This window comes from Ascaphus truei, chromosome 9, assembly GCF_040206685.1.
Source record: "Ascaphus truei isolate aAscTru1 chromosome 9, aAscTru1.hap1, whole genome shotgun sequence".
Classification (NCBI taxonomy): domain Eukaryota; kingdom Metazoa; phylum Chordata; class Amphibia; order Anura; family Ascaphidae; genus Ascaphus; species Ascaphus truei.
The window spans coordinates 50,717,597-50,734,281 of record NC_134491.1 but is presented as its reverse complement, the minus strand read 5'-3'; the positions used below and the strand labels follow the sequence as shown (position 1 = coordinate 50,734,281).

The following is a 16,685-nucleotide window of genomic DNA, read 5'->3' as shown; positions in this document are numbered from 1 at the left end:
CTGTAAATAATGGAGGTTAGTTCAGGTGGATAGCCCCTTCAAAATAGGATGTGTTTGTTTGTGGTGCAATGTTTCAATTTCTGTTCATTTCTACTCATTTCTACTCATTTCTGAAGCTCTGGAGATACCACTTGCATTTTTAGGGAAGTTAAAATGGCTGATGCTGTCGTCTATGAATGTCAACATCAGCCAATTCCAGTGAAGGATCAGCACCACACAAAACAAAGAAAGGCTTCATAGCTGGAGTTCTACAGGAGCTTTAAATACATCAGAATCCCCTTTTACTTGCATTGAGAAGAATAGATCATTACTAAACCTAAAGCTGGAGACCAAGCAATATCCTACGTGTGTATTTTTTTAAAAATAAATCAGTTCTGTACTATGAGAAAATACTTGTAGCCTTTTTTTTTTTAAAAACAACTCTTAATGACATTTTTAAATGTATTATAATATAACAAGCATTTTTTTTGTTCCTATAGAAACCATTTACAAAGTTACATCCTCTTCGGAAACAGGCTCTGGCACACCCCTTTTTGAGCCCTGCTCTCTCTTTAGCAGTGCACCAATTGTATCTAGTGACTGCCTGGTCACATGAGCTTCCCCACAGACCTTTGTCATATTAATATGCAAATGTATTCCACGGACTGCAGAATACTCCTCTGCAGCCATTTAGTGAACCCTCAAGCCGAATCTTTGCCAATCGATCACAGGAGAACGGATCGATCGGCAACTTAGCTAATTACTTAGTTTGGATTGTATTGATGGACAAATTAAAGGGGGGGGGGGGGGCAGGGGGAAGGAGGAAGCAGGTTGGACACTATGCTCCAGTATTCAAACAATAAAAGGTGACCAGAAAAACATTTCAGTTGACAAGAACGTAGTTAATAAAAATAGATATATTTTCAAGCAATGGTTTCAGCCAATATGCAACAAAATTTAAATCCTACCCGTGGTGATTTCATTTCAATTTCTTCTTTTTCACTTTCACTGCTAGAATCCGTGTCATCTTCCTCTACGATTTTTACTTCCACTGGAAGCGGTTCGGGCTCTTTTGTGTCACTGATCTCCATTGGTTTGTCCTGCGGCTGACTCTCTTCTACTGGTTTAGGTTCATTATGGTGAATAGTCCTAAACTTAATATCCACAGAATGGCAGTACTCCTCAAACCCATAAAGGTACCTTTAAATAAAGTAAAGAACAAATATTTATGAATGCAGCACAGGAATAGCAAAAATTATTTCATTTAAATGCTTGGCCAATAGCCATGTTTCATGTAGAAAAACACAGCAGAAACCAAACATTTCTCTAAAAGCACAAGTCTACAGTTAACCGACACAAATAGGATTTGTGTATCTGTACAAATATCTTTCAACACTTCATACAACATTCATAAGGACATGGTTTTATCTCCAACTGTAAACCATTCTTCAAGAATGGTTGTTTTTATTTGAATATCACATGAGTAAGATTTTAATTTATTATCAATAAAAACAATGCAATTGTAGCAGAGAAATTCCGATAGAAACAAACAAAAAGTGAAATCACATTTTAAAGTAGTACATCTGTGATCGTAGCAGTTTAAAGCTACAAGACTTAGGCCACCTATCAATGCGGAATGGACCAGACTCACTGTAGTTGCGTCCCCTCATACAGAGGTAAAAGGAAGGGTTCACAATTTTAGTGTTAGGACCTGCATTTTTGGTTATACCTTGACGTTTGGTATGCAGGCTTACGACGCTTTGGCCAAAGGGTTTAACTAAATAACCAAGTAATTACTATTATTATTGAAGTATTTAAACTTTATACTTATTACCATACATGTTTTGTCAATTTGATGTAGCATTGGGCACCCCTGTCTTTTGTTGTACACCTATCAATGAATACTTACTTTTTGTACGCTGTTTTTACATTGTAGGAAGCAGCTGAATTCAAAATAGGAATGCCAAGGTCCATATAAATTTGTTTCCACACAGCCCCACTTTCAATCTGAGTAAAAACAGTATGGAAAAGGGTTTAAATGTAATTCCCCCTGTAGCTTCAAAATAGCAACCCATGCCCCTTTTCTATAAGGTTATACTTACGTGGTCACATCCACCTTGCTGGTACACAAGCCTAAAAAGTTTGAAAAGATTCAGATCCTTGTAACCCAATACAGGAGGCTTGTTGATTGGAGTTCCTAATTTATATATATATATTAAAAAAACAAAACAAAATCTGTATGTTAATGCAAATTTCAACAGAAAGAAATATCCTAAATCAAAATGTATGACTCTACCGTTTCATTTTACAGGCGGACACCCTGGAACGGACACCTTCAGGGTGGCAGAAATCCAGAAACGGATAGCAAGCAAACTCAATACTTTTTTTTAATTAGTAGATTAATTCGCAGAGATCCCGGCATGCAAACCTTTATGACCGAAGCACGCTGCCATCTTAAAATTTGCAGATGACAACATGGTCAAAATACAGGATTTTTTGCCACACTGAAACCAGGACAGTTTGAACAAAATAAATAAAATAATTAAATGCGTTTTGGATTGTATACACCAGAAAAGTCTGTCAAATTACATGCGAAACAAAAAAAACAACAACAAAAAAAAAACCACCCTAATAAATGATGCAGTTTCTGGCTACAGGGTGACCGTGGAACTCTGATTGGGAAGGTGGCAGCTAGAAGCATTCTCGCTTCTGTAGATGAAAAAAGTAGGACATTATGCTTTAGAATTTGCAGCCAGCATGTTTTTTTTTCTGTTCAAGACTCCCTTTAAAGGAGAGTCCCGGACCTCATGAAAGAAGTTGTGACGGCAGGAAGGCAGGGTTACACAGGGACAAGGTGTCTACCCAAAATGATGGAGGTAGGTGAAAACCTTAGGGCCCCCACACAGACCGACCGAACTTACAGAACGAGTCACTGCCTTGGGGAGGCGAGCACCCCCTGGCATGGGCCCATGGTCGGGTCAGTGGGTGAGGGACAGCCTACAGTCTGATGCCTGGAGGCAGCCGCTGCAAAAGTAGAAAAACCGAGGTCAGGTTGAGGAGAGCTCCCCCAATCTACAGCTTCATGAAACACAACCATCAGCAGCCATGGTAAAAGATCACATGTTTACCAATTATAAATGAATAAATAAAAAAAATCTGTTCTGCATATAGTTTTTTTTCCCCCAAATGCAAATGCGAGACTTTTTTGATGTCAACAATGGACAGTAGAAAAATGTTACATTTCCACCATTGTATTTTTTTTTTTTTTAAATGTTCAAAAAATATAACTAAAAATTAGCAGATAACTTGACGATTTTGACCAGCGGTCCGAAAAGCAATTCGGTTAATGTGACAATACCTTTTTCATAATCTTGGTCCATGAAAAAATAAATAAAATGATCTAATATGTATATATTTAATTCAGTGAATAAAATAAAATAAATAAAATCACAAAAAAAAAATCAAAAAAAAAAATCAGAGTCTGCTTGCCATTTTTAACACTGTTTACATATACAATAAAATGCGTTAGCCATCAACACCTACATCCGTGACTAATCACTCTGTACATCACTAGGATAAAATTAGCATGTTTAATCTTTTGCCTCTTATACCGTGTCACAAAGACGTGCCTTGGGTTCCAAACCACGTGCTGGGTGTAGTACAGCGGCAGAGTTCTGCAGTTGGAAGGTATTCAGCACATAAACGAGTGCTGTTCATGGTACCAATCCAGAATGTTTTAAAATAATGACATGACCGAAATTACTCGTCATAATGCAGGAGTGACAGGGACATCTTTTCTTGGGAGAGGAAAAGAATGGCGTGTCGGGGAAAGCAAATTATTTAACTGGAACTGTCGTCGTGTCTTTGTTTTACAGAAACCCAACCGATATTTGGAGGCAACATCAGCTAATAAGGATTCACAGTCTACAGGGACCCATCAGAATCACTTTCCATTCTCTACAAAAGAACAAAATAAAGAACGTCGTGGGGGACGAAATTCACGTCCAATTCTTGCCAATTGTCAATTTATCTATTAAGCCGATGCGATTTACCTGGTGCTGGGTCAGTGTTATCTGGCTAGTTTTGAAGCATAGCCAGTAGCATGACAACTTAATTTAATTTTAAGCCATTCCTGCATACATTAAATACAATGGCCAGACTTTTTTTTTCCCACCTGTCTATTTCAGGCGAGTAAAATGTTCAAAAAACATACCAATCTTGCTAAACTGGGTAAATGGAGTGGTTTGCCACGCCTAAATAATTACCAGGTACGCGAATTACTTCTGGTATATACTCACTTTTAAGATGTAACTTAATTACTTTGGTGCCATGGGGCCCAATATATATTTGTACTGCAAAGCACTACAGATCTTTCCAACAGCAACACATCAGAAATAGGATCCTTGTTGAACTTGTGATGTAATTTACACATCAGCTGAAGTTCTTAAACCATTCTGATACATAGCAATAGCGTTACACTGAACTGTACTTCACCTCTGTCTTCCATAAACTTGTAGAGCTGCTGAAGGAAGTTATCCCTTTCCACTGGATCTGCCTCCTCTTCAGGCTGCAAGAATAAATGTAAAACATAAAAACAATACTATTTGAGAATATGTCACTTGTTAGGTATTCATGTGTGCCACTTATCTTTCCTTCTGTCGGCTCCCTATTCATGCACAATGTGCAGCCTTACATCTCGGAGGCCCATATTTACCCAGCTATCTTCTGCCATAACACCCCTTCCGGCAATGGAGGACCCAACTTACAACCGCCCATAAACTCAAAAGGGTTGTAAGGGGTCTTCCTACGCCAGGAGTAATGGTATGACTGTAGACTGCAGAGAAACGATAATCCTGAATCTCTTGCATTTTTGTGGTTTTCAGAATTCATTGTTCTCACAAATACATTTTATATGGTTAGAAAGCGTTCAATTTCATCAGCGATTCTGAATGTAGATTTGTTGGAACATCTTTTAGCTTCCTCGCATGTAACCAATTATGTGTTTCGAAGGCTAGATCTTCAATGTTTTCCTCCCCAAGAAGAAAACATAATTGGGTAGGGGAATAGGACAGTGCAAACACTGGAACCATTGCCAAGCACTTTAAGCGTTGCATATTGGTACAGCCACACACGATCATTGGTGGATGCCAAAGGCTATAGTAATGTGTCAGTGTATATTTTGACAATTTAACTATTTTAAAGACAAGTTTCAGCCAAAAAGGCTTGGATTCACAAAGCAAGCCAACAAACCCTGCAACAGGTCTCCCTTCCCTTGATTGTGAACCCTCCAATAGCCCTGCACACCAACACACCCTTTCTGTAAAAAGCAGTACGACATTCCCTGCCCCCCAAAAAACTTTCAATAAAAAGGTGGACATGGTACTTGCGACGCAAAGAAATGTAGTAATGTGCCCACCCAGCTGATCTCTCCCGATTCTGTCAAGAACCCGCCCCAGGACCACCTCTTAGCATCACTACCATCCCCAAATTACTGTAAGCAACACTGGACAAAAACAAACAAAAAAAAACAGAACATCAATATTCCTTCATCAAGTTCTGCCAACGATGTCAAAAGCAGATATTAAACAACTTTTAATTAAATTATGTCATATTACAGATCTATTTATTTTTCAAATGATGAGCAAGTCTTCTGAGCATCACCGCCCCTAGCTACATTACATATTTTTAAATAGTTTTCTTTTCCTCGTGCACAACTCTGAATGTGGGCGTTTGACACTGCAGTAGGGTCTCTAAACACAATTAGGAAAAGAACGAGGACAGCAGGTCTCCTTTTAACTCTTTACATCTCCCGCTCCCTTGCACATCAACAGGGGAGAAGGAGGTGTATGTTAAACTTCTGCATGGTCACGGTGCAGCATTAGCAGAAAAAGCAGCTCACTGATCAGGAATAGGAGGTGCCATTAGTTGGCAATGACGAGTACAAAAGGAACCGGACTGATGCAGGAGAAATGGTTGGACAAGATCACATCCTGTACCGGTAGAAGTATGCAAGCTCTTTCCTATTTTATGTACATAGTAAAGCAGGAGAAAACCCCAATATATGTTAGAAATTAAAGCTTTGAACACCCTACAACTTCCTCGAAGACTGAGCCACCTGTGCTGAAGCAGGGATATCCTAACCTGTTGGTGGCCCTTGAGGACAGGAGTTGCCCCCCCCCCCCCTATGCTAAACCCATTACTGTATCAAATTACAACATCATTCATGGTCATGTGCAGACAGAACAGAACCGGTCTGCTAACTAGACATGCCTGCAAACTGGTAGAACTTGGTGTTTAGACCAGCAGATAATGGGAAAACAACTTGGGAAATAGAGAAATCCTGCATATATGATTGGTTCCCCTATCTTATGGTTAAAGTACTGAAGGGACAATCTTAATAATATAGCAAACAGTGTGATAAGTCTTGCAACCAATAGATTACAGCTCTGCTTTGTCATCATTGGGTAAAATATGGTTGCATTTGATGTCACAAAACTCATTCTGATTTAAAATGTTTCTGCAAACAATGGGTACCCCAGATATGACTACTACAGCAGCTACTGCATGTAAGCCTCATGTATGAAGGCCAAAAATCCTCATGGTTAACTGAAACGGGTCTTTATTCTTCTCTGCGGCCACCTAACCCCTCAATATATCAGGAGCTTACATTTTAACACAGCCACATTTACACATTTGAATACATTACTCAATGTATACTGCACGGCGATTTAAGCAAGATATACATAGCACAAATATGTTAAGACACCACACCATGATTTGCAGACTGAAGACACAGATAACCACTCACACCCAACAACATGGGGGTAATTCATTTTTCATAGCTTTATTAAGATAGTAATAAGCAACCGCACAACAGATGTCATTTGTCGGCTTGCATTTTCCAGCCTCGCCATGTCAAGCCTACACTATGCCTGTCGATTCTCTGAGAGCTGACAGTCCTTCCTTTGAGACCAGCACTAAAAAATTAATTGATCTCACTTCAGCATATTTGCATTGCTTCACATCACTGCAAGATGATTAATATAGAAAATAAAACACATACATACATAGAACCTGCCCTCAGTCCACTATATGAACATCACAGCAGAAATAATGCCGCAAAATGCTTACCTATGAACAAGCATTCCCTTTCAAACAGCAATTGTTCATGCATGTCCTAGCTAGGCAGCCTGGCGTCAGTACGGCTCTCAGACAGGCCTGCTCTAGGTCCCTCTCGTCTGTGCACAGCATCTACACGGGTGCTGCCTCCCTTGCATTCTCTCCCGTATAGGCAAAATCAGACATTACATGAAGAAAAAAAAAAAGAAAGACGGACCCAATTTCAAAGCATCTGGCAAACCTCCCCTGGCAGCTCGCCAAGCCTCTGCTCACCCTTCCTGTCTCGGCAGAGCATGCGCGCTCCCAGCCAACACCATGTTTCCATGGCAACACTCTAGGCAGCCCCCAAGTAGGGGGGGGAAAGAAGCGCTGTGTTTTCACATAGACAAAAGCGTCAGCAGTCATGTAGGGTAAGGGGAAAGGTTTAATCTACTTCCACCAGACAGAGTAACCCCTTGCAGGGTCAGAGTGGCCTGTTCTGCAATGCCTTTGGGATAAGGCAAAAAAGACACTGCCTCTCTTTTAAATCCCTATGTATCAAATAGCAGTATTAAAAACAGCAGGGAAATCCTCAGTGTAGAAAACGTGGTTTCTTTTAACGCTACTCTTGATATTATCGAACAATCTTAGACATGCACAAATAAAGGAGGCACGCAAGGTCAAAGTGACATTCTAATTTAGTGTCAAAACCGACCATGTTTAATGATGATTATTGGACTAACGGCAAATCACAACACAACAAGGTGTGTGTGATCAGCAGTCCCAGGCTGAAGTATAACTAGTAGTGTTACTGCACTTCCTGCCTTATCAGCAAGCCTCGCAGGCCTTCCAGCACCAATAACCCAAAGTCCTTTAGACACAAATTTTACAACGTTTCTACACCGGCTTTAGTTTTTTTTTTGCTAAGCTAGCACAAGAGGTACCAACAACAAAAAGAGCAAACCGAAATATAAAACTCTCAATGGCATACAGTTCAAAGATAAACATTTCCAAAAAGCATGCAAGCATTAAAAACAAAAATAAAAAAAAGGGCGGAATACCAAGTTCAACCCCGTTATAACGCGAATCCGCTTATAACGCGATGCAAGTGTGGCTCCCAATTTTCGTATTTATGAATACTTTACAACCCGATTATTGGTGTCTTAAATACTTTATTGTACAATGCATACAATTGTACATTATTTCTAACGTGATCTGCTTATAGCGCAATGTGATTCTTTGGACCCCAAGCACAGCGTTATAAGGGGGTTGAGCTGTATTATTATTACATATTTAGGACACTAAACCTTACAAACAAAATGGATAACACGCAGCTCTATTGATACGTTTACCAGCACTGAAGGTGTAAAAGTACACAAATCCCTCTTCACACGGCTTGCCAATTATGCCAGGCCTGTTAACAGTGTCACATCACACCGGCCTTATGGATCCCACAAATAAATACTTGAAACATTAATTAGTAGTTTTCAGGCATGGTGACTGGACATCAGCCCACAGGTGACTAAGTGGACTGCCCTTGGAAGATGGCAGATTTCCATTTTGCACCCTGTATTCTTGGTGCAAGCAATGCCAGTTTATACTTTAAGAATCAACAGAACATTAGGCACTATAGTCAACACCCCAAACGTACAAGTCTTATTCTGTCACCCACATTATTCCAATCCAATGTTGAGAATACTGCCTTAGAAAAGAAATGTCTGCTTTTTTTTTTTTTTACAATGTAATTACTCATTGGGTGCTATATCCATAAAGGATACAGAAAATTACTGTTATCACCCCATAACGAGAACTCATTCAGTACCTTAAGGTGAGTTGCATCTGTTTGCAAAACAGATATAGAATCAAAGCTATGAAACAGATTGCATAAATTGTTTAAAAAAAAAAAAAAAAAATACATTGAAGACAAATGGCAGACAACTGGACCAGTAAAGAGATGTAGAGCAGCAATCTCTTACAAAATCCACCATTCAAATGATACAGTTCATCCCCGCTCCCCAACTATATGCGCCATTTTTATCTTCATTCATGATGAAAGTTGTAGTTATTTGATTTCATTCCCAAGCTGATGCTCAGTATTTCAGGAATGTAAAAATGGGTAAAAATACTGGAAACAGGGTCCCCAAGAGCAGGAACAGTAATTTCAACAGGATAACAAATTATATTCCCGTAAATAAAATAAAAAAGTAGTCTACTTTTGATTCAGCACTGATGGTTGCTTTAAAGATTGTATTTTGAAAGTCATCTTCAATACATTTCGCTACCATTATTCCACTGGGCTTCACAACTCAACTAGTGTACAAACAAATGATTGCCTTACCTCTGCTTCTGCCTGCTCTTCTGCTTTGTTATGTTCACCATCACAAGCGTCTGGCTCTCCATCTTCCTCATCGCTACTGGAAGACTCAAGAATTTCGCTCATGTCCATTTTCCAACTAACAGGTACAGTTCTTGTTTTTAAGAAAGTGATAGCTTCCTGTATACCTGTAGTGGAAACCAAGAGAATATGTTTTGTTTATTGAAAGTCAGTACTGTACATCTATGACAAAATATTATATTATCCACTTAAAGCGCTCAGAACACACACACAATATTGTTTATGACTACAGATAATAAGACAAATTCCGGCCACTTAGCATGGGTCTACAAATTACATGTCTTTGGCAAATAAGTCTAAAGTACTGTATCTGAAAGAAGTATAGGAAGGACGGACGGACGGACGCACGCACGCACGCACGGTGAGTGCATTTTGCCCACTGTCGAGTGTTACCGGCAGCAGGGTGCTGCGGCATCTCCCGGCATTTTCCTGCATCTCTGTCAAACTTCAGTGTATCCCCATGCCATGGAAATGCGACATCATTTGACACCACGCAGCCATTTTCACATGAGAATTGGACAGACAGATGCAGGAAAATGCCGCCGCCGGTAACACTCGACAGCGGGTAAAGTGAGGGGGTTGAGAGAGGGAGGGGGATTACAATTAGACATTTTTTTTTGGGGGGGGGGGGGTCAAGTGCCTATTTTTTTTCTTCTTCAGGCAGTGGCTTCTCCCCCAATTTGTTGAGATAGAGATACACACACACACACACACACACACACACACACACACACACACACACACACACACACACACACACCATAACCTTACCTTGCTTGGCAGAATGCTCAGATTTCATGATAATAATGTCGAGTATGTGGAGGTCTTTCCTTGCAATCGAATGGCTAAAAGTAAAATACAAGTCTTACAACTCTGATATTACACCAAAATCCAAAAGTTCACAATAGAATGACTTGGCAGACAATGCAACCCCGTAGTTACAGCTAGGACCAGGCACATGCATGATTAATAAGCACCATTTTGTCTATGATGTTCTTGTTCTTTGCTATATTAGTCGTCTGCACTGCTGGCACATGGCAAACCAAACAAGACTGACAGGAGGAAGCATAGTACTCGGGCTTTGGGGGTGACTTCATATATACTAGCTGGACAATGTAACTCACATTGTATTTACGTTTCAATGCTGCATAGGGATTGATCCAAGTAAGAGGCAGTCCAAGCAACATCATGACCTGCCCGTCTATTTAGTATTAAACATAATTTTTTTAAATTAAAAGAGGAAATCTTTATATTGTTACACTATATGGGCCAAATGCATGTGAACTTCTAAACGTGACCATTGTATTATGTGCAAGTATCACAAAAGTTTTGATATTGTCACCGCTATAGGAAAGGAAGTTGGCTCTTCACAAGAGGTGGATGTTCATTTTGGGACCACTGGCTAAGTAAGGTAAAGCATTCCCTCGGGCAATGTAAAGATTTTAGAAAGCGAACCAATATTTGAGAAGGAGCACCTGGTGAGTAAAGACACCTGGTTCAATTCTCAGTATTGGCTCCTTGTGACCTTGGGCAAGTTACTTTATCTTCCTGTGCCTCGAGGCACCAAAAACAGATTGTAAGCTCATCTGGGCAGAGACTGTCTTTAAAAATTCCTATGTGCTGCGTCCCGCGCGCTACACTTTAATTGTGGCGCGCTTTGAGGCATTAGGGAAAAAAAAGCGCTACATGAATAAATATTATTATTAACTAGCTGAGAGACCCGGCGTTGCCCGGGATGTAAATGCGTAATAGGTAGTATTATTTATAAATCGTGGAACAATAGGTGACTGTTTGTTGTAAAGGTTGGATAATAATATTGAAAAGAAAGATGGAAGAAAATGTAATACGATGTTGTATAAAAATGGTTTATTGTAAGCACACCACAGTACAATGTATATTTTGGTGACATAAGTGATGTAAAAATCTGAGTCGTGTGTCCTGCTAGGGTGTGAGGCGGCGGGTGGCGCGTGGGTTGTGAGTGCTGTGTGCGAGTGGGGGTCCTGCTAGGGTGTGAGGCGGCGGGTGGTGCGTGGGTTGTGAGTGCTGTCTGTGAGTGGGGGTCCTGCTAGGGTGTGAGGCGGCGGGTGGCGCGTGGGTTGTGAGTGCTGTCTGTGAGTGGGGGTCCTGCAAGGGTGTGAGGCGGCGGCTGGCGCGTGGGTTGTGAGTGCTGTCTGTGAGTGGGGGTCCTGCTAGGGTGTGAGGCGGTGGGTCAGTGATGTCGGTGCGTAGGGGCGGGAGGCAGCAGGTATGTGTGGCGGCAGGTATGTGTCGAGTGTGGCGGGTGTCTGTTGAGTGCGTGCAGCGGCTGTGAGGCGGTGGGTGAAAGGCAGAGGCGGCCGGAGTAAGGGCGGGTGAAAGGCAGAGGCGGGGGTGGGGAGGCGGTAAGGCGGGCATGAAGGCGAAGGGCGGCGGGAAGGGGAGGAGGGGGACAAGGGGTGGAGGAGGGGGGCAAGGGGTGGAGGAGGGGGGCAAGGGGTGGAGGAGGGGGGAAGGGTTAGAGGAGGAGGGGGGAAGGGTTAGAGGAGGGGGGGGAAGGGTTAGAGGAGGGGGGGGAAGGGTTAGAGGAGGGGGTGGAAGTGTGGGACGGGGTGGGAGGGGAAAGGGGAAAAAGAGGTGGAGGGGGGGGGAAGAGGAGCGGAGGGGGGGGTGGAAAGGGGAGCGGAGGGGGGGGTGAAGGGGAGCGGAGGGGGGGGAAGGGGAGCGGAGGGGGGGGAAGGGGAGCGGGGGGGGAAGGGGAGCGGGGGGGGAAGGGGAGCGGGGGGGGGAGGGGAGAAGTGGTGGGAAGGGGGGAGGTGGTGGGAAGGGGGAGGAGGGGGAAGGAGGTGGGAAGGGGGAGGAGGGGGAAGGTGGTGGGAAGGGGGAGGAGGAGGGGGAAGGTGGTGGGAAGGGGAGGAGGAGGGGGGAGGTGGTGGGAAGGGGGAGGAGGGGGAGGTGGTGGGAAGGGGGGGAGGGTGGAGGTGGTGGGAAGGGGGGGAGGTGGTGGAAAGGGGGGGAGGTGGTGGAAAGGGGGGGGAGGTGGTGGGAAGGGGGGGGGAGGGGTGAGGTGGTGGGAAGGGGGAGGAGGTGGGAAGGGGGAGGCGGAGGGAAGGCGGGGGGTGGGAGGCAAGGGGGAAGGCGGGGGGTGGGAGGAGGTGGGAAGACGGGGGGTGGGAGGCGGTGGGATGGCGGGGGGTGGGAGGCGGTGGGAAGGGGGGAGGGAGGCGGTGGGAAGGGGGGGAGTGAGGCGGTGGGAAGGGGGGAGGGAGGCGGTGGGAAAGGGGGGGGAGGCGGTGGGAAGGGGGGGGGAGGCGGTGGGAAGGGGGGGGGGAGGCGGTGGGAAGGGGGGGGAGGCGGTGGGAAGGGGGGGGAGGCGGTGGGAAGGGGGGGGAGGCGGTGGGAAGGGGGGGGAGGCGGTGGGAGGCGGTGGGAAGGGGGGGGAGGCGGTGGGAAGGGGTGGGGGGAGGCGGTGGGAAGGGGTGGGGGGAGGCGGTGGGAAGGTAAGCTGGGAGGCGGTGGGAAGGGGGGTGGGAAGGGGGGGAGGCGGTGGGAAGGGGGGGAGGCGGTGGGAAGGGGGGGAGGCGGTGGGAAGGGGGGGGCGGTGGGAAGGGGGGGAGGCGGTGGGAAGGGGGGGGAGGCGGTGGGAAGGGGGGGGAGGCGGTGGGAAGGGGGGGGGGCGGTGGGAAGGGGGGGGGAGGCGGTGGGAAGGGGGTTTAGGCGGTGGGAAGGGGGGGGGGGAGGCGGTGGGAAGGGGAGGGAGGCGGTGGGAAGGGGGGGGGGAGGCGGTGGGAAGGGGGGGGGGGAGGCGGTGGGAAGGGGGGGTGGGAGGCGGTGGGAAGGGGGGGGAGGCGGTGGGAAGGGGGGGGAGGCGGTGGGAAGGGGGGAGGCGGTGGGAAGTGGGGGGGGAGGCGGTGGGAAGGGGGGGAGGCGGTGGGAAGGGGTGGGGGGAGGCGGTGGGAAGGGGTGGGGGGAGGCGGTGGGAAGGGGTGGGGGGAGGCGGTGGGAAGGTAAGCTGGGAGGCGGTGGGAAGGGGGGTGGGGGAGGGGGTGGGAAGGGGGGGGAGGCGGTGGGAAGGGGGGGAAGGGGGGAGGCGGTGGGAAGGGGGGGAGGCGGTGGGAAGGGGGGGGGCGGTGGGAAGGGGGGGGAGGCGGTGGGAAGGGGGGGAGGCGGTGGGAAGGGGGGGAGGCGGTGGGAAGGGGGGGGGGGCGGTGGGAAGGGGGGGGGGGAGGCGGTGGGAAGGGGGTTTAGGCGGTGGGAAGGGGGGGGGGGAGGCGGTGGGAAGGGGAGGGAGGCGGTGGGAAGGGGGGTGGGGGAGGGGGTGGGAAGGGGGGGGAGGCGGTGGGAAGGGGGGGAAGGGGGGAGGCGGTGGGAAGGGGGGGGAGGCGGTGGGAAGGGGGGGGGCGGTGGGAAGGGGGGGGAGGCGGTGGGAAGGGGGGGGAGGCGGTGGAAGGGGGGGGGGAGGCGGTGGGAAGGGGGTTTAGGCGGTGGGAAAGGGGGGGGGAGGCGGTGGGAAGGGGGGGCGGTGGGAAGGGGGGGGGGAGGCGGTGGGAAGGGGGGGTGGAGGGGAGGTGAAGGGGGGGTGGAGGGGAGGTGAAGGTGGGGGGGTGGAGGGGAGGTGAAGGGGGGGAGTGGAAGGGAGGTGATGGGGGGGGTGGAAGGGAGGTGAAGGGGGGTGGAGGGGAGGTGAATGGGGGGTGGAGGTAAAGGGGGGTGGAAGGGAGAAGTGGAGTGAGGGGAGGTGAAAGGCGGTGAGGGGAGGTGATGGGGGGGTGAGGGGAGGTGAAGGCCGCTCACTCACCCGTCCGGCAGGTCCCACGTGGATCTGAGGCGGGAGGCAGCGTGTTGTGGCCGCTCTCCCCCGGGCGCTCGCTCGCTCCCCCGCTGACTGTAGCGGCGCCGGGGGGGGGGGGGGGGTATCGGGGAGACACTGACACTGGAGGGGAGGGCGGGTGGAGGGGAGGTGAAGGGGGGTTTGGAGGGGAGGTAAAGGCCGCTCACTCACCCATCCGGCAGGTCCCACGTGGATCTGAGGCGGGAGGCAGCGTGTTGTGGCCGCTCCCCCGCTGTGTCCCGGGCGCCGCCATCTTGGGCACTCGGCGCCGCGAGGCAGCCTGCCTGGCCACTGGCTGTTCCCCCGCCGGGGAGGGGTGAGTTGTAGCGCCGGGGAGGGGGGGGCATGTATATGTGTGTGGGGGGGAGAGGTGGGAGATATAGAGGGGGGGTCTCGCACGGCCGCTGACACTGGGTGGGGGGGCGCTGAAGGGGTAATAATAGTGTGTGTGTGTGTCCCGCTGACTGTAGCGGCGCCGGGGGAGGGGGGGTCGGGGTGAAAGCGCGGGAGACACGGGGAGAGGAGGAGGTGCGCGCGGGTGCTGCTAACACTGTGAGCCCCGCTAATGTAGGTAACAGTGTGTGTGTGTGTGTCACTGTGTGTCTGTCTGTCACTGTGTGTCTGTCTGTCATTGTGTGTGTGTCTGTCACTGTGTGTGTGTGTCCCTGTGTGTGTGTGTGTGTGTGTGTGTCCCTGTGTGTGTGTCCCTGTGTGTGTGTCCCTGTGTGTGTGTCCTTTGGCCCGTCACTCCGCCTCAGGCCAATGAGAGGTGTGCGGGGGCGGGCGGGCCAAGGGACCAATGAGATTTCCCCTAGGGACACCGGGCATCCAGGCAGGCAAACATACAGTGCTTTCACTAATATAGTATAAGATATCTTCACAGTATACGGTTAGCATGGCATGTAAGCAACAGGTGTAGCCCCGTAGTGGCGTTTCCCTGACAGAGGTATCCTCTTGAAACGCGTTGGGACAGGTGCTACACCCCAAGCACTGAACATGACTGAGCCAGTAACCCGGGGCCGTGATGAAAGACCCTCCCATTGGAGCGATGCCCCACAGGAACAGAGAGGCGAGGCTGGAAACTCCAGCACAGAATAGAGCTGTGACTTGCATGCCATCCCGGAAATACATGTCCTGCGAGGAGCCTAATGTGTGTATAAAAAAGGCCATTACATTGATATATACTACGCCATGAAGGATCTGTCTTGCGCACTGTATTTTCACTATACAGGAGTTGTCTAGTTTAACAAAGCTGCATAATCCACTTAGAAAAATCATAATGTTTCATATAGACTTAAGTACCATTGTGGTCCCAATTAATTCTCTATACAGACATTTTAATATTACTGCATATTGTTTTTACATTTTTTAAATACCATTTTAGGGCATTTTTAATTTTATTTCTAACCTCTTCACAGGAAAGGCAATTAATTTATTAGCATAAAACAAATAAAAGGTTTCCCAAACAAGGTGGCCCACGCCTGCGGCTTTCATTGCATTATTCAGATGAATTGCTCATAAAATATATTAACGGATATGAAACTTGGGTTGGGCCGAAAAATTTAGCTGGTACATATGCACGCACAAATTTGACAAGGAATGTTATGTGGGTGGCTTGGCTTTTCAAAATAGCATTTCCCAATAGTAAATAAAACCTTTCCACGGGTGGGAAAGGGTATTCACTCACAATTTTGAATCTACAAAGGATCGAACTAAGCACTGGTCTTTTCTCACTGTAGCATCGTCATTGCAGCTGGGAGACACAACCTAACGCAATAAGAAAAACAACAGATTAATGAAGAACTGTGAACAGGAAGTAGGCAGACATTTGTGATGGACCTTTTACTGGGATACAGTTCAGCCCTCAAAGTGCTTTATATTAGAAATAGTCAAAGAAAAAAATATTAAGCGGGCCACTAACAATAGGCAAAACAAATTCAACCTTGAAGAAAATGGCAACACTAAATACAAAAAGCTATGCAATGCCTCTAGTATTGTGGAACTGTAGACACACTTGCTTGCACGTGTTAGATTTTTTTTAGGAATGTAGATACAGTTGGAGGGACTGACTGCCAAGTGTTTTTATTTCGAGGGTGAAGAATCACTGTCAAACACATAATTCCCTCTTAATAATTACAATTGATAAAAATTAAAAAATCACCCAGGCACCATCCATATTACTTCTAAAGGGTGCAAAATAATATCCTAGTCCATGTAATGCTTTTTAAGATGCGGAATAAAAAATAATAATAGGGAGGGAGACAAGGAAAAAAAAAAAGGCTTTATCAAGACATGCACTTTAAAAGCTACACGTGGCTATCACAGATCTGTAGATATACAGAGACAGTAATTGATAATCAGACTAAAAGTACCAAATTGAAAACCCATACTATAATAATCTCACCA

At 46.8% G+C, this 16,685-nt stretch overlaps 1 protein-coding gene across 2 annotated transcripts in view; it reads right to left on the bottom strand.

Moving 5' to 3' along the window:
- ARID4A (AT-rich interaction domain 4A) overlaps positions 1-16,685 on the bottom strand; it is a 45,533-nt gene that overhangs the window by 12,042 nt on the left and 16,806 nt on the right. For both annotated transcript variants that reach the window (XM_075614782.1, XM_075614784.1), the window contains exons 9-15: positions 15,967-16,046; positions 10,244-10,317; positions 9,416-9,579; positions 4,474-4,546; positions 2,082-2,176; positions 1,889-1,986; positions 948-1,179 (exon numbers count right to left, since the gene is read on the bottom strand). In XM_075614782.1, coding sequence (XP_075470897.1) covers positions 948-1,179; positions 1,889-1,986; positions 2,082-2,176; positions 4,474-4,546; positions 9,416-9,579; positions 10,244-10,317; positions 15,967-16,046 — 816 coding nt within the window. The remainder of the gene's footprint in view (positions 1-947; positions 1,180-1,888; positions 1,987-2,081; positions 2,177-4,473; positions 4,547-9,415; positions 9,580-10,243; positions 10,318-15,966; positions 16,047-16,685) is intronic.